The 19,242-nt window shown below is 35.4% G+C and overlaps 1 protein-coding gene across 21 annotated transcripts in view; it reads right to left on the minus strand.

Moving 5' to 3' along the window:
- The window catches only part of RBFOX2 (RNA binding fox-1 homolog 2), a 239,570-nt gene that overhangs the window by 52,028 nt on the left and 168,300 nt on the right, over nt 1-19,242 (minus strand). For 20 of the 21 annotated variants that reach the window (XR_004324316.1, XR_004324317.1, XM_032492120.1 and 17 more), the window contains one exon: nt 76-300. Coding sequence is in view for 19 of the 21 variants with exons in the window: in XM_032492120.1 (XP_032348011.1) it covers nt 76-300 (225 nt within the window). In the remaining 2 variants the exon portion in view is untranslated. Of the gene's footprint in view, nt 1-75; nt 301-6,058; nt 6,448-19,242 lie in introns of those variants that run through there. The other variant, XM_014558506.2, reaches the window with a different exon arrangement.

A 19,242-nucleotide genomic window follows, 5' to 3' on the forward strand; every position in this document is an offset into this window, starting at 1 on the left:
TTCTGGTGGGATGATTAAGAAGATTTCAACACGATGGCATGCCTCCTTCCATCTGCCACCCCAACACTCACATACCGTAAGAGATCCGTTCTGTGTGCTGGGTGAGTTGCTACTCTGCTCTCCATGGGCTTGTGTGCTCCCATAGAGTGTCAGGTTATGCTCACTGGTCTGGCCGGCGTAGTCCTGAGTGTGTGGCACTCCATATTCTGTGGGAATTCCATTCTGTGGAGGTGGTGGAAACGGGATGGTAGTAAAAGGCTGAACCATTGCGTCAGGAGTTGTTGTTGGCTCCTGGTTACCCTAGAGCAAATAGAGAAAGAGAAAATAGGAGAAAAAGTGACTTTAAATTCTCGTTATATAATTTTTTTTAAAAGGTGAGCAAACAAAATTCTCTCACTGCCCAGGAAAAATGGAACACTTACTGCCTCAGGATTAGGGGAAGTATTGCTATAGGTGTACAACATATACATGTACGTATGGAGACACAAACACACACCCCACTTCAGTCAATCTGTGGTTTCTAGACACGTCTGTGACCATATTAAAGTTGACTAGTTACCAAAGGGCCAAAACTTTTCATTTAAACCAAAATTTTTTTAAATGCCAGGACATTTCTCACAGAAGTTAAGTTACAAGAGCTGAAATTAGTTTGGGACATTAGTGTTCTTTAGAACACTCTCTGTTCCTTTAGTGATTCTTAGGGGGAACCAAATCAATTTCATTAAATCACAATTCATAGCAATAGAGAGAATATTATAAATTAAATTCTCAAAACCTGACAATACAGACTACTAGATTTTAAGAACATAGAGTTCAGGAAAAAGTGTATTATTAAAAAACTTGGTCTTTGGATTTCAAGGAAGAGATTTATTTAAGTCTTGGCTACTAGGTTAATAAAAAACAAACAAAAAACCCTTTCCTTAAATTAGAAATATTAGAAATAGACAAAAAAAAATTCCTTGGACAAAAAAACTTGAGTTTTCCATAATTACTGCTGGTTTTACAAGGCCAGCAACACAGCAGGATACCTCTCCATATGACATCCATTCCCAGCTGCTTACTTGGGATCCAGTGTGATATTTGAAATACCAATAAAGTAGATGCAGTAACTGGAGGGAATTAGAAGCCATTTTGGTTCCATATCCCCTCTCTTACTTCTGTTCTAAGTTCAGATACACGTGTCTACAACATCTTAGGCCACTGTCCTTTTAGAAGTGCTTCAAGTGTTAGCACTTTGATAAGCTTTCTCCCTCATATTTTAGACAACAAATCATTAGGGATCAAAGAGAATCTGGGTTTACGTCACTGGTTTACTCTTAGTCATGAGCATCACTTCCTTCAAACAAGGAAGTAATTATTCCTCTTTCTCTCTCAGTCCCAGTTATCCTTCTTTTCCCTCAGTTTAAGAAGGGATTCTCTAACCACTGAGAGCTCAGGAAACTGAACTTTCAGCAGCATTTTCTAAACATTACCCCAGGTTTTCAAGATTAACTTGATGGTCATTAAACTCATACTATCTCAAACAAAATGAATCCAAAGCTGAAAAAGATCTCACAATATTTTCAAAGGAAGGTTCAACCATCATTACCACAATCTGCATTAAATAAAATGGAACAAATCTATAAAGGCTGTTATAAATAGAAAAATATGTGATCATGGATTGGAAAACTGGATATTCTTAAGATGACATGCACCCTAAACCCTGCAAACCCAATCAAAATCTCAGCAGGTGTTTCTGCATAAATTGACAAGCTGTTATTAAAATTTTTGTAGAAATGAAAAGGACCAAAACAATTTTTTAAAAGAACAAAAATTGGAGGACTTACACTACCTGATTTCAAGATTTCTTATAAAGCAATGGTAATCAAAACAGTGAAATACTGCCTTAAAGACAGACAAGTAGATAAATGAGACAGAAAAGAATCCAGAGAGAGACATATATACTTATAGTGAATACTAAGGCATTAAGTCAATTCAATGGGGGAAAGGAAAGTCTTTATAATAAGTGAAAAACTGAATATCCAATGGAAAAAAATAAACCTCAACTCTTAACCTGCATGTGTGAAAGTTAACTTGAAAGAGATAATAGACCTAAATGTAAGAGCTAAAACTATAAAACTCCTAGGAAAAAAAATAGGAAAATCTTCACAACTTTGCAATAAAGCAAAAATTTTTGGGGACATAAAAAATAATCTATTAAAGAAAAAACTGATAAACTAGGTTTCATCAAAAATTTTTAAAAAGCTATTCCTTAAAAGGTACCATTAAGATAATAAAAAGGTTAAGACAGAGACTGGGAGACAGTATTCACAGTACACATATATGATAAAGGACATATATCCAGAATCTATAAAGATCTGTCACAAAGCATAATAAAAAGAACAAAGCATATTTTAAAAATGGCTAATGACTTTACAATAACTTCTCACAAAAAGATACTAATGGTCAGGAAATACATGAAGTAGTGGTTCAACAAAATTAGTCATCAGGGACATGGAATTAAAACCAAATGAGATAACCATTTCATACCCACTAGAATGGCTAAAAGACTGAAAAAATCAAGTGTTGATAAGGATGTGGAACAAGAACTTTCATATACCAATTATCAAAGTGTAAAACGGTATATCCAGTTTGTAGAACTGTTCTGAAGTTTCCCTTTTTTATAAAGTTAAAATATTCCTTATATTTACCTAAAAGAAATAAAAGCATGTGTGTATATATTGTACAAAAACACTTGTACAAGAATGTTCATGGGAGCCTTATTCATAATAGCTCCAAACTGAAAATAATTGTGCTGAAATCAATAGGAGAATGGAAAAACAAATTGTGCTCTTTTCATAAAATGGAATGCTACAGAGCAGAAAAAAGAACAAACTAACTTACAACGTGGATGAATCTTAACATTGTGTTGAAGGAAAGAAGCCAGACACATACTATATAATTCCATTCATATTAAGTATAAGAACAGGAAAAAACTAATCTATGGTATCAGAAGTAAGAAAGTTGTCTCTTTTTTTGTTGGGGTTGGGGGAGGATAGTGTTGACGGATATTTCGTAGTATGAAACATTCTAAGATGATGGAAATGTTTGATATAATTTGTTATTACAGATGATGGTATCATACTGTTAAAATTCATTCAGTTGAACACTTGGTAAGTATGTTATTACATGTTAATTATAACAAAAGAAAAATAAAACATTAAAAACCATCAGCCAACATCATTTTAAACTGTGAAATAATTGTCACTATTATTAAAAATCAGAATATAAGACAATAAAATGGAATGGAGTTAAAAATAATAAAAACAGACAAGTTATCCTTACAAATATGGCTATATACTTAGAAAAGCCAAAATAATTAATTACAAACAAGTAGATCTAATAATAAATATATGTCAGATTTATACATAACTATTTTAAAACCGGCAATAACCAGTCATTCAAAAGAATAACAGAATTTATAATATAAAACATACAATATATAATATAAAATAAGACCTGAATAAACAGAAAGATGTATTTTGTTTCTGGAGGAATATTAAATGTAAAAAGATTAATTCTTCGCAAAGTGAAACGTATACCTAATATAATTTCCAAGCAGAAGCAAACTATGTCTAAGGAAAAAGGAGCAAATACTTTTTAAATTTTCATATGAAAAATTACTAAGAAAGTTTGGAAGAGGAAAGACTATGAAGGGAGCACGCTCTATCATATATCACAACTTGCCATAAAACTACTGTAATTAAACAGTAAGAATATACAAAGTCATTAATGGAACACTGATAATCCTAGAACAGATTCAAATTTATATGGAAACTTAACAGAAGATAAAGGTGGCATTTCAGTTCAGTGTGTGTGGGAGGGATGGCTTATTTATCATATGGTATTTGTAAAAGCTGGCTACCCACCAGAAAGAAAATACTCATGCTCCATTCCAAAAAAAGGGAGTAAAATCTAAAAACTAAAACTATGAAAACATAAGAAATCTTGGGAGTATAACCAGTGTGGGGGGGATTCTTAAGTAAGACAGGAAATCAAAAAATCAAAAAGGGAAAAAAAAAAAGATTTGGGTATAAAGTTAGGAAGGAAAGAAGTGAGGGAGGAAGGGAAGAGGTGAAAAGAGAGGGGGAGAAATGGGCTTCAAATTCAAAAGAAAAGCCAACTGAGGGAAACACCTGCAACAGGTAAGATAGACATACTGGTTATCAACACCAAGGCAGGAGTAGGAGTAAGTTATACAAGTTGATAAGAAACACACACAACAGAAAAAGAAGCAAAGAATATAATGAAATTCACAGAAGATGAAATACAAATGGCTGTATGATAAACATGTTTAATCTCACTAACAAATCAAAATACATATTAACAGCAAAATAAATCCAATTTTTCAGTCACCAAGTCAACAAAGTTTTACTGATATATAATTGACATATACAGTTGGTCCTTCCTATCCATGGGTTCTGCATTATGGATTCAAATAACCACAGAAGGAAAAATATTAGGGAAAAAAATTCCAGAAAGTAAAACTTGAATTTGCCATAGTCCAGCAACTATTTACACAGCATTTACATTGTATTAGGTATTATAAGTAATCTAGAAATGATTTAAAGTGTATGGAAGGATGTGTATGGTTATATGCAAATACTACAGCTCTATATTTAAGGGACTTGAGCATCCGTGGATTTTGGTATCTGCAGGGGGTCCTGGAACCAATCCTCTGTGGATACCAAGGGATAACTGTACAGTAAACTGCACCTATTTATTCACAGTGTACAATTTGGTAAGTTTTGACATATATATGTATACTCATGAAATCACCACCACAATCAAAATAGTGAACATATCTATTCAAAATTCCCTAAAGTTTCCTCATGCTGATTAGCATATAACACTTTTATAATAAAGCCTACAAAGTACTTTTTTAATATAAAAGAGAATGATGAAAAAAATGTAACCAGTAAGAATAAGCCAATATGCTAAAACACTGAATTACTGTGCTATTCTTAAGAAAATGGTAGTGACATTATCTGGAGATAAAAATTCGTAAGCCTTTAATTTTAAAGTTATACAGCATCTAAATTCAGCTGTTTCCAATGTCTAAGAATCATACTTACATGATACTAAGGATTGCTTTACATAAAAATCTTCCCTTTATTTAGTTCTTATATGATCCAGAAATCCTACTTATGGGTATATATCTGGAGGGAACTCTAATGTGAAAAGATACATGCACCTCAAATGTTCATAGCAGCACTATATACAATAGCCAAGATATGGAACCAACCTAAATGTCCACCAACAGATGACTAGATAAAGAAGTTGTAGTATATTTACACAATGGAATACTACTCTACCATAAAAAAGAATAAAATAATGCCATGTGCAGCAAAATGTATGGACCTAGAGATTGTCATTCTAAGTGAAGCAAGCCAGGAGAAAGAAAAATACCATATGTGGAATCTTTAAAAAAAAAAAAAAAAAGGCCACTATGAACTCATCTACAAAACAGAAACAGACAGACTTGGTAAACAATCTTATGTTTACCAGGGAAAGGGGGTGGGAGGGGATAAATTTGGGAGTTTGAGATTTACAAATGTTAGCCACCATATATAAAAATAGATTTTTAAAAAGTTTCTTTTGTATAGTACAGGGAACTATGTTCAATATCTTATAATAATCTTTAATGGAAAAAAATATAAAAATAAATATATGTATGTATACACATGACTGGGACATTGTGCTATACACCAGAGATCAACACACTGCAACAGACTGTACTTCAATTAAAAAAAATTATGCTGGGAAGACCTTTAATTTTTACTCATAATTTTTCAGGGAAAAAATACCCTTGTCACTCATCGCTATATAAGTTCTTTTCATGACCTCAAGCTCAGGGTATTCTAGATGATTTCTCCTTAGCTATTCTGGCTGTCCTAAGAAGGAAATACAATAATTCTCTCCTTTCTCTTTCAAATTATTCAGTGCTATCTATGTATCTATCTACCTACCCACCCACCCACACGAAGCATACTGCTTCAGAAGCCGTCACAGGACTTACTGGCTTGAAGACAGACATGACAGAGAAAATTCAATTTCAGGTGGATTGGTGAATGAAAGAGAATAAGAGCACTGAAGGTCTCCAGAGATCTTCACTCCAACTCCAGGCACAGATACACTCTCAGAGACACAGATAGGGTCTACTAAATAATCGGTAAAGGCTGAAAGACACTGTTTCCCAGTTATGATCAACACGGCCAAGGGGACTTCCGATGCTCCCACTTTGCTTCTCTCAGACACTGCTCTTTCTCTCCAGCCTCCATCCTCCAACTCAACCCTGCTGGGGATGTTGCTCCGGCACACAAGGCACAATATTCATTCTCCCAGAGGCAGTCTCGAGAAGGCTGGCTCAGTCAACTGGATAAACCTGTCAATTAGCAGTGACAGATGGGAGAAGAAAGGTAGAAACATTTTACAGGATTCACTGTGGCCCTGGCACTATATGTTTCAAAGAAATGCAGACAAGCAGAGGCTGTAATACTTTCCCCTAAAAAGGGAAATGCAAACCTCCGTTAGGAGTTCAAGAAGAAATTCTTGGTAGTTATTTTGTTACTTTCAGGAATTAGCTTTTTTTGTTATCAAAAAACATTGTTTATATACTAAAGGAATGAAACTGGGAGTGATTTTGCATTTTAGCTCATATACTCTGCAATGTCTAAACACTTCCCCAGGTATATATTACTATAATTAAAAGATGTTAAATGGTTTCAGATTCTATTAAATTTCCAAGCTGTATTCTAAAGTTATAAATTCAGAAAAGAAGTATTATATAGCTCCCAGACAAAATATGAGACAACAGTCCACAGATGATTATTTCTAGGTGAAATTTACCTCTATGTTTATATGAAAATGTTGTTTTTAATATCATAGGCTAAGTAGCTTAAGTATATCTCATCTGAGAAAATGAATTAACTTTTTCTCGTAGTCCACAAAACTAGATACAATTTCCCTTTCTCCTAATTTAGCAGTCTATAAACTTTATCTTCCACAAGATTGAAAAATAAACAATAAAGAATACTATGCAAATAAAGTTTCTACCTCACCTAACAAGAATCTAATACAGATTTATCTATAACTCTTTTCTTCCCTAGAATATAAATTAAGGTTTTATGTGAACACGAGAGGAAAAATAAACTACAGTTACCTTTCAGTTCTCATCAGTGTATCCCATTAAGATGAAAGTTCTCTGAAAGCAGGACCACTGTTTATTCTGCCTTGCACCCCTCAGTGTCCAGCGCAACACTGCGCTGTAGGTATTCCAGTGTTTGTGACTTGTGCACCTCCCTCACATCTTTGCTCAAAGGTCAACTACCCTGACTACTCCATTTAAAATTTCAACCCATTTCTCCCTATTCCCTCATAATTCCACCCTATTCTCTTGTTTATTCCACTACTTAGACACTACCTAAAATATTATCAAATCCATCTGAGACCCAACATTTCATATTTTACAAAAAGCAATGCTGGAATGTATGGTTAGAACATAATTTGAATCTCAGCTCTGCCACTTAATACAGCTGTAAAAACTTAAATATGTTACTACCTACTTTCTCTGTGCTCCAGTTTTTTAATCTGTAAAATAAGTAATGTTAATAATATTATATTGCTGTGAAGAATTGGTAAGATAAAATGTGAAGTGACTAAAACCCTATACCCTCAATAAAATTAGTTCTCAACCACTACAAGCACCAGGTAGATCATGGGACCAGACTTTCACAACTTAGCAAAATAGTAAAACCCTACTGGATGCCACTATAATGAATGTCATGTGAAAAAAACCAAACCTTAATGACCATATATTTATGGGAACAGTATTTAAGAAAACAAAGTACATACATAAACAACTAATTATAGAAGTATGGAAATCAGCTAGCAAAGAAAAAAAAATCCACTAAAGAAGTTTTTGAGAATGATCAACTAGCTGAAAAGGAAATGGGGAGAGATACTTGAAATTCTATCTCAATTCTAAGACATGAACTAAATATCTACTATGGGTCCACATCCACAACTGTTGTAGGCACTGAAGACCTTATAACAAAAGTTAGAAATCTGCCTCTTAGGAGTTTACAATCAAATTAGGGAGGCTACTGTAAACACACACAAAATTTCAAAGAGCAATATGAATTAGTACAGCTGGTGACACAGAGGTACACAAGCTGCCTACTAAATACATTCTAAACTCCTCCAGACCCTCCCTCACCTGTATTGGCGGCTTATATTTAATGAATGTTTATTATGTGTCTGGCAATATTCTAAGCACTTTATACATATTAACTCATTTAATTCTCACAACCCTAAAAGGTAGGTATTTCCATTATTCTCCTTTGACAGGTAAGGAAACTGACATTTTAAAAGGTTAAGTATCTTTTCAAAAACCACTCAGCTAATCACCAGCATAAGCAGATTCAAATCCAAATCTAAGCCAATTCTAAAGCTGGTGTTGCTAGTCACTATTCCTTGTGGCATCTCCAGTGGGGTCCTCAACCACTTTTCCCACGTCATACCAGACACAACTCCTAATTATAATTGTGTTGCAATGAATCTAGACTTTAATATTCCCTAAATATGGTGCTTTCCCAAGTCAGAGCCAGACTGCTATAGTAGGGATCAGTCTTTCCCTCATGCTGTATCCTCTATCATGAATGTTCATTATATAGAAAAACTTAGCAACTCAAGTAATCCCGTCTTCATGAAGTCTAGAAAAGAAGTATGGTGGAAAGCAGGAGTCAGCACACATTTTCTGTAAAGTAGCAGACAGTAACATTTTAGGTCTTCCAGGCCCTATGGTCTTTGATCAAACTACTCTGCCTGTTACAACTCAGAAGCAGCCATAGATATATGTAAATGAATGAGTATGACTGTCTTCCAGGGAAACTTAATTCACAGACAATGAAATATTTTCTTCTTTTGATTTTTTCCTAACCATTTAAAAATAATAAAAAAAAAAGTTTAAATAAACCACTGAAAATTTCATGAGCCTTAGAAAAGCAGGCAGTGGACCAGATTTGGTTTGCAGGCTATAGTTTGTTCACCCCAGGTATAAAAGAAAGAGATTAAGCTTTAGAACCTAATAAACCTGGATGGAATCCCGACTCTGTGACCTGATAGTTACGTGACTCTGGACAAGAAACTAAGCCTTAGTTTTGTCAGCTGTAAAATGGACATAACAGCATTTATTGTGAGGTTAAATGAAATAAAAAAATCAAAGTATCTAGTACAGTGTCTAATACAGCAGACCTTCAGTGAGTGTTTGCATTCCTCCTTTCCAGTTGGAAATAATTCCTTCCTCTCCTGTATTTTCATAGCATTTGGCTTGCATTACTAGTGTTTGCAAGACATTTAAATTCAAAGCCTTATATTTAATATATCTAGATATATGTCTCATCTTTCCCATTAGATTAAAAGCTTCATTATAATGAGTGCAGTCTGTTTTGTATAATGTATAATTACACATGATGCCTAATAAATATTAAGTGTTAAATTTTTTTTTAAATAAAGAAAGATTAAGATGGAAAGTCACATATATGCACATTACAGCAAACTGGCTGGAGTAGAGAGTATAATGAAGCATAATATATAATGAAACAAATGTCATCTTGGGTTGATACCAAATTGGAGAAGAGTGTTGGGCTAGTGAGACAGAACTGGTAGAATGCCATTAGTATAAAGAAAAGAATCAACATTCATGTGCCTGTGCTTTACATACGTGATTTTGCAAACACAGGAGTTAAGAATGATGTCTTTCCTTTAAATCACATGGAGTAACAGAGGCAATACATTATCTGTGGTCTCCTGGTATACAATGTGAAATATGCTAAATGTTTTAATTTTAAATTCAAATATACCATCATAGTAAATAGTTCCCACCAAACAGGAAAAATGTGTAACCCAAGGACCAAGACTCAACCCTTTTATCAGTCAGTCCATTCTCCCACAGCAATCCCAGAATTTCAACAATCACCTACTTATGAGTGACTTCCAAGTATTTTTTTAGGTTGAATAATGCCCTTTCTCCTAAGCTTGCATGGGAGGTTGAGTAAAAAGAAGAAAGAGCATGAACCTGAAAGGCAGACCTTGGTTCAAATCCCAGATATGGATGAATTACTTTTACTCTTTCTAGTCTGTTTCCTCAGCTGCAAAATGGGTTATTTATTCAGACAGTTGTGAGGATTACACGAGAACAAGTGAAACTCTTAAGTAGGGCCAGGCTTCCCATCCGATTACCACTCTTTCATGGCGTCTAGGTCTTCCAGTGCACACTGCTCACCCATCTCGGATCCTCCCACTCTCAGGGTCCCACTGACATTACAAACCCTGTACTGTCTGAAAAATGCATTTGTTACCTTCTTTTCCTTAGTTCTGCTGACTTAACCATCTTTCCAGTCAACTGGACTTACTTGGAACCTCTCCCTTATCCTTTATATTTTGCCCTGTGTATTGAGTATCCCAATATCCAAATCAGTTAGATATTGATGATTTTAACTACCATTTCTCAGTAATGAAGAACTGTCAAAACAGAGGAATAACAGAACCACAGCTTATATACTGTTAATAGTATGTAGAATGTACTAGAGGGGCAACAATCAAAAGGCAGAAACAGGAGGCTTTTGTAATATATTGGAGAATACAAGTGGGCCTAAGCAAATGTAGTGGGCAAAGATAATGGAATCACGAGATGTTGTGTGGTGGAATTTTAAGAATTTGGCAACCAACCAGTTATAGTGAACAAAGTGAAACAGTATGATTTTTTAAAAGATTTATAGCTGCATACTCACTATTCAGGACCTATTAACCTACTCACCTTTATCAATATTTTAAAGAAAAGTTTTTTTTTCCTGTTATTTACAAGTCACACTGCTTGGGGTCAATGAGTCTGTATGGTTATTGTTTCTTAAGCATATTCTCTGTTCTTATTGAATTATTCTGAGTATTATTTGAATCAATTATTTATTGACATTTAAGCATTTACAACATATTAGTTTTAACATGGCAGGGAGGGGAGGCAAAAGTGCAAAAATAAGATTTTGCTTTTGTAGGACCAAATTTAAAAGATGAGAAAGGCACGTAAACTAATAATTACATCAATGTCACTTGAGTTACAAATAAATCTAAGCATAGAGTACTGTAAGAATAGCCCAAAATATAACTGTCTTCATTTTGCTAGGATAACTAAAGTCTATGTAAACTCAGAGAGAGAAGGGTATTTTTGTTTCCTTGTATCTTCCCATTTATTTTTCAACTTCATTCTAATTTTTTCAGTTTGGTAATCCTGAGTCCCGTTTATATGCTTAATCTGCTATTGTGCTACAAATCACAGGCTACAAATCCTATCTTAAGAGAAACGTTTGCCAATTCCCACATTACATATATGTTCAGAATGGATGACCAATAGAAACAGATCAATATTAACTTTATTCAAACCACCATAAAAAGAATCACTTCATTTCTTAGACAGAGCATCTTCTTACCAGTTTATCATTGCCAATGTCACTTATCATTTTGTTAATGCTGTAAAAATAGACATTAATTCTCTAGGTTTGTAATAGGAAGAAAATGTTTTTGCCTTTAAGTATTTTACAAATTATATCATTTTTATTGTCTGGGATTTGCTCAGATAGGATCAGATTTCAAACTCTACCTGCCTTTGTAAAAAAGTTTACAGAAAGCTCTCAGTTGAGAATACTTAAGCAAAGGCCTGTCATTCTCAGCTCTTGTACTAAAAGCTGTGACCTCGGCCCAGATGCCTGTGACCAAAGGGTAAAAAGAGCTATATAACTATTTTTGCAGAAAGATAAGGACAGAACATTGGACTTAAGATCATCTAGGATCAATTAAAATAATTTTTAACAACACTGTAGAAGAATGATAAACCAAGAAGAAAACCCGAAGAAATAAAATGGGTGAATAAACGTGTACAAGGACAAAACGATGCCAATTTGCTAGGCATAAAGTGAAATTCATTCTAGAGTCTCAACTTACCTACATGCTTAAATTTAACCATGGCAAAAGGAAGGTAGATAAAGGTATTTTCTCTTTTACAGTGAATATAAATTATACCTAGAGCCATAAGATGACAGACAATCTGTTGTTAAATTAGAAATTGGGAGGGAAAACCTATACACGAAGTTTCTATGTAGCCTCCAATTTTTATGTTCAGGCTGAATTCCAACAGTTCAGTTTTCATTTGGTTGGTTGCAGCTGAGTAAATGGCTGGGAGCTCAAAGAAACTCACAAAAACAGATTTAATGACTGCATGATAATGACCACAGTAATAAAAGGCCAATCATCAACTGAAATAATAATTTTAAGGGAAAGTATTATGTGATTCCAAGAAAGGAGTCCAGGGACACATCTATTCCTGTTAGAGTCTCAACAGTAAGATGACTAACCCCATGCGGTAGGGACCCAACCTTTCACACCCACAAACTCATCTTTTACCTGGTTCCTTGAAAGCAGAGATTCCCATATTTCACTGTGCATAACAATCTGGGAACATATTTTCAAAGAATCAAGTTCCTTTCCCCACAGATTATGATTCAGTGCATTCAAGTAGGGGCCTGATACTCCGGGTATAGGTGGTTTAAGTTCCACACTGAGAAACACTGCTTTAGAGGCTTTGGCTGGGCAGAACAGGAGAGAATTATGGTGGTAGCTGGTGCCTCCAGAAAATAACCTGAAGCATCTACACGTCTAGAAGAAGGGCAGAGATTAAGGAGGGAGTAGGTGATGAGAAGGTCACAGTGGCCATAAATGTAAATTACTGAAAAGTACAGAATTACCTTATAAGGAACCTAAAGAAAAGAGAATAAACACCAGTTAAAAAAATGCAAAGCTACTGAAATGCAAGCCTGACAATGGGTCCTTCTTTCCGAGTGGGTATAACTGAGGGACCAGGACCCAAAGTCTGACTGTGCTACAGCCACATGAAGGGGAGATGGAGTGCAGGAAGGGACTAAGTGCAATTTCGAGCTCTTGCAAACAGATGATAAATAGAAATAAAACAGGAAATGCAATATACTTTACTTTCATGCTCAGAATAAAAATAAATCACAAGATTTGATATATACAAGTCTAAGAAAGGTATAAGCTTGACCAACAAGAATACTGTAAACCTGCCACCAAATCATTTGTCTTCAACACACACACATACACACAACCCTCTTTGAAATTACTCAGAGAGAATAGCCAGCCTGACCTTTCCCCTGAGGCTGAGTTCTGCCATCTCAAAGCAATGAATATTTAAACAGAAAAATAAATATTTCAGAACAAAGTCATTCAAACCAGTAGTCTATTATTAGGTTAAAAATGACAAACCCTTTAACAGTCTTAGTGTCTCCAAACTCTTAATAGCTCTTTCTTCCAGATCTACTTAAAGCAGTATTTAGAACCTCAAACATCCATGAATCATGTCTTCCGCCGGCAACAAGCAACCACAAGAGATACTCTGGGTCAACTACCTGCTTTCTTGGAAACGGAAGGTCCTTACACACAATTAATGGTTGGTTGTCTATTCTATTCAGTGTAATTGATGATTTATACAATGCATGGATGATTATTCTTTTTCTTAACCAAAGTTTTCGCTACAATTTAAATTAATTTACCCTTTATTTTGCCTCATGGACAATTAAGTTTGCATCTTCTCTAAGTTAAACTGCAATATCCTTGAAAATAGCCATAACTCAGGTTCAGAATAAAACATTAGCAACATTTTGCAATGTCTTCTGAATAATAAAATATTTAATCACTTTGAAGATTTTTGCATTTGGCTATTGCAAATGGCTATAGTCCACTTCTTTAAAATGAGTAATTCATGTTATATCTATAATATACTATTATATTTCCTCTATTCATTTCACAAGTAAAGCCCCTAAGTAGCTCAGGGACTGAATCATATACTTCTTTATCATAGCTTCCTCACCAAATGATAAGCACAAGGTAATTGATCTTTAGAAAATGTATGCTAAATTGAATTAACCAGGTAGTTGAATATCTGCTTTTTTTTAACATTTTTTATTGATTTATAATCATTTTACAATATTGTGTCAAATTCCAGTGTAGAGCACAATTTTTCAGTTATACATGAACATATATATATTCATTGTCATAAAAGATAGGGACCTTTCAGTAGCTTTAGGAACTCTGCAGAAAGCATACTACAATATAATCATTGATAAATATTTACCACAGAAAATGAGTTATAGTTGTATTACATGTTTTTACATATAATATTAAATATTATATTAGTTATATATATAATATATATTATAATATATATGTATGTGTGTGTGTGTGTGTGTGTGTATAGAAAGGCTACGTGTGCGAGTCCATGTTCTGTACTATGGGAAATGAAAAGAAAAATGAGTCTTTGTTCTCATCGACTCTCACCCAGGCTAACCCAAGAAACTTTCTTTTAATAGTTCTCCCTTCTTCAAAGTTAAACTCAACCTAATGAATTAGCAAGCAGCTGTCAGAATGATCTTTCAAAATTAAACCTAAGTCAGATATTGCTAATTAATTCTCTTCTCAAAATCCTAGATTCTTCAGTGCCCCCAGTCTCAAGCCCTTTGTATGGAAGTCATGCCCCTCGCACAGTTCATCTATTCAGCTTCAATTCTTGCCATCAAATATTTGTTGAGTACTTATCATGCATTATTAGACACTTTGTACTAGATATTGGGGAAACAACAGTGATTAAAATGACAAGGTTCCTGCCTTTACAGAGTTTACATTCTAGTAGGGCGAGATGGATAATAGATAACACACAGGGAAGCAACACAAGAAACAGGTGGTGTGGTATGGAACAAAACTCAGCAACAAAGGTGTAGGGGAGTATCGGTGTTGGAGGGATAGAGGACCACTTTTTGATACACAGGGTGGTCAAGGAGGTAACACTTGAGCAGACACCTGAAGAAATTCAGGGAGCGGGCCATGTGTCTGCCTGGGGGGAAAAGCACTCCAGACGAAGGGAACACAAATGCAAAGGCTCAGAGGTGAAAACATGCTCAGTTTATTCTAGGAACTAGGATCAAGAAGGTCCATGTGACTGAATTGGAATAAACAAGGAACAGAGTGGCAGGAGATGACATGAGAAAAGTGGCATGGGGGAAAGAGCCGTGTCAGGTGGAAATTTTCTAACACTTAAGGCCTCTGAAGGGATCTTAGCTTTTACTCTCTAATGAGTGTTCTGAGCAGAGAAGAGGCAGAGATTTCGGTTTTAAATAGATGACTCCATAAAGGTAGAAGCAGGCAGACCAGTCAGGAGGCTATCAAAGTAATCAAACTGGGAGATAACAGTGGCTCGGCCGGGGGTGGGGTAGGGGGTTGGGGGAGACTCTTATGTGTACCAGTCCTGGAATACACCTTGTGCTGTTTTACCCTCTCATTTCTCTGTACCTGTTATTCTTTCTGCTTAGATAGCTGTTCTCTTTTCTACCATCTGGCTAACTTATATACAATCTTTAATATATAATTTGATTTACTGCTCTCTGAGGTTTCTCTGATTCACCCAAAAAGGAAAAAATCATCTCCCTCCTCTTACTATCCCCCCACCCTGACAACCTCATACTGAACTATTATAGTACTTCTATCCTATTACAATTATTTGTTTACATATCTTTTGACTGTATACAACACTCCCTTCGGATGGACTGGACAGAGGAGTAGTTCTATACAACCTCCCAGAGGACTTCTGAAACCCAGTCCTCAGCAAGTTCTTTCACAAACCTCAGCCAGCCTTTCTTCCTCGTTCTCAGTCCCCTTTCCTCATCCTGCTTTCCTGAGATTGTACTCCCTAATAAAGTATTGGCAGGTATGGTTCTGTCTCAGGCTCAGTTTTCTAGGGAACGTGGGCTATAAGGAAATCACCCAAGTCTTATCTTGTGTATCTTCCATCTTCGTGTCTTAAAGCTCTGCATTTTGGGGCAGTATCTTTAACTCTACTTTCTATCCTTCTATGGCATGTATTCTTTTGACTATCATGCTCCTAATCTCCAGCGCTCTTTCGCATTCTCAAATTGTTCCCTTCTCATCACACCCAGTACTGGTTTTGTGAATGTATTATCTTCTTGGATCTGACTATATTAGTTAGAATGCTTCTTTAAATTCTCCTCTGTTCCCCAGATTATCTGTTTCCCCTAGGGTCAGGTTTTCCTTTTGTTTCTTTTCTCTTTCATGCTGAAAGTTCCTCTCCTATGACTAACGATCATCATGCACTGGTGACCCAAGTGTAAGGACTTGGCTAGCTGCTATGGGTTTCCTCTGCTGTCATGTAAGGAAATCTATTTTCTTATTAGGTCTCTCCCTGGAATTAAAATTCTAACTGGGAACTCAGTATGAGACAAGGAAGAGCACGGGCAACTGGCAGGCTTCATTTTAGTGTTCAATGCTAGGAAAGTGTGGAAGGCCTGCCTCCTGTCCCTGAAACATCAGGAAGGGCTGCCAATATCTAATACAAAAATAATTAAATTTCCCCAAATATTGAGATCAACTTATTTGGAGTCAAAGAGTCTAGAGTTTTTGTTTTTCCTTTTTTTTTTAATGCTGGAGGAAGAGGGCAGGCAGCACAGTAAATGCTGGCTACTTCCACTGGGAAGGGGTTGAGTTGTAAAGGCTACAGCAATGCCAAGTAGTTGAGTTATCCCTATATAATGCACCCAGAATCCCTGTTTTCCATCCCTTCTTCAATCCTGCTCTAAGCCTGGAGCCCCTTTGGGGTTCCTGCTGGGCGGACCAGCTTCCATACTACTCACAGCCTCTTGGTACTGATTTTCAGGCTTTAGCTTCTCCTCCATTCATCCATCAACTGGTTCCCATTTACTTTATCTTTTCTAGAAATTTGTTTAACTCTCTTGTTTATTGATAACCTCACTCTTCACCCTTTTCTATTTGCTGTTCCTGGTTTATTTCTTTTTTGCACTTCTATGCTGTTATTTCAGTGGAGTCTTACAAGAGCTGGGAAGCGAGTAAAAGTATCTATCATCCTGACCTAGAAATGACTTATTTTCTGAAAAAGATTTCAATCATAAGGGAGCTCTAGAATTCCTGGTTCCTTTTTAATTTTGAGAAAGAACATGGGTTAATGAACTACTACATTTCTTTAAAATAATCCATTAACAACACTAAAATTTACTAAAAACAAACTTGAGAAGCTTAAAGGAAAATGAAAAGTGTTACTACAATTCTTGAAACAGCTCTTGTACTTAGGATTCAGTAAATTAGATACATTTAGATCACAGGAAGTAAAGAAACCCGAAGAAGTAGCAGAACTAAATGTGCACTTCGAGTCATAGTCCAAGTGCCATCGACAAGTACATCCAGCACTATGTGCTAAACGTTATTCTAACTCCTGACAAAACAAAAGACTTTTCAAAGGTCTAACCACTAGCAGAAGATAAAATAAAACAAAACAAAAGTCAAGTATTTACCGATCAGAATGCCTAACTCTTCATCTCCCTCTTTCCTCCCAAGTGGAATAGTGGCCAAGGTCAGAATGCTAAGGGAGGGAAGACATTTCCCGTTACCCTATTGACCTCTAACATGGATCAGTAAGACAGGCCACATTTTCCAACCCCTCAGGAACGGCAATGAAATATAAACTAGCCACTGCAATATTTAATCTTTTATCACAATGAGACAAATAAACCTACAAAAGAGTCCTATGCTTGGAGAATTCATGAAAAAAGCTATCATTAATAAGCAGTTATTACTAACCAGGAAAACCTGTCTCAGACTAAGGGAGGATACTCAACTTAAGAAAGATGGCATGCAGAAAACCAAGAATGGAGATCTAAAATCAGAGTTCCTCTATACTTCAACGGTTGCTTGGTAACGTTCCCAGATTTCACTCCAGATTTCCTATCTTTTCAAATGAAGTCAAATGCTCAAAAACCAAACAAAAACAGAAAATCTTCAAGCATTCTTAAAAAAAAAAAACCAGAGCATTTTTATTTTCTCTTCTTACTTATTATCTTTCTCACTTAGAACTTCCTTATCATTAGCACATCAACTAGACTATCCAGCTTCACTCAAGAATAATTTCCAGCAAAGAATGTGCAAGATACATGAGTTTAACTTTTTACTCATTTTAATATTTCCCCCTTTAGGAATGAGGAGCATATGGATTTGATATTTTAGCCTCTGCAGACTAAACATCTTTTGTTAAAGGTCTGAACTTCCTAGAAGGATGTACTGACAGTAGAAAGAATACCAGATGGAGAACTGGCTCCAATTCTGCCATTATGCTGCCAGATGACCTTGGACAACTCACTTACTCTGGTTCTGCATTCTGATTTGTAAAATAAAGTTTACTCTAGCTCTAAGAATCTGATTCTGTGATAAAGAGGCCTTATCCAAGGGACAGAACTAGAGGAGGAGGAGGAGGAGGAGGAGGAGTAAGAAGAAGGAGGAGAAAGAGGAGAAGGAGGAGAAGAAACATTAGGTGTATTACCATGTGAAACTGTATTTTCTTTTGTAACAGTCAACAAAGTACCATTAAACAGCTTTTCTGTTTCCTTGACCAAAGTGGCTAAGAGCTGCTCTAAAAGCTAATGCTTTGGTTTCTCTTATCTTGCACAAATACTCCCATATGAAATACTAAACCACCAGACTATAAAACCTTTGTGCCAAGATAAAATTTTAGGAAATGAAAGTTATGCATAGAATAGTCAAATTGATCAATTCTGCGTTTATCCCAAAGGAATGTAAGGCTCCAAGGAAATTAGCAGACACTTCTCAAGGTTTGGTTATAAAATTTTTCTTATGCAAAGAAAAGTAAATAAATATTAAGACCTATATCCTTATTATACTTAATGTAATGGTTATCATAAAAAAGGGTAGAAATAAGCTAAACATGGGTTCAAACCTAGGCTTTGCCATGTATAGTTGTATGACTGTAGATAAGTCACTTACCCTCTCAATGCCTCAATATTTTATTTGTAAAATGAGGACAGTTACCTAATGGAGTATCCATAAGAATTAACTGAGATCATGTATACAATTTTTTTTGCTTCTGACTAAAAAAAAATAAAATAAAAAAAGTAGTAGAGATAATAACTACCTACTGTGAAGGAAGAAGGGAAAAGGGTAAGAGTATAAATATGGTCCACAATATAAACCAAATAGTTGAGTTATATCTTTAAAGTTTTTCAAGTTCCTTTTCACATAAACAGTAACATCAATAAAAACTGG

Source organism: Camelus ferus, chromosome 12 (genome assembly GCF_009834535.1).
Source record: "Camelus ferus isolate YT-003-E chromosome 12, BCGSAC_Cfer_1.0, whole genome shotgun sequence".
Taxonomy (NCBI): Eukaryota; Metazoa; Chordata; class Mammalia; order Artiodactyla; family Camelidae; genus Camelus; species Camelus ferus.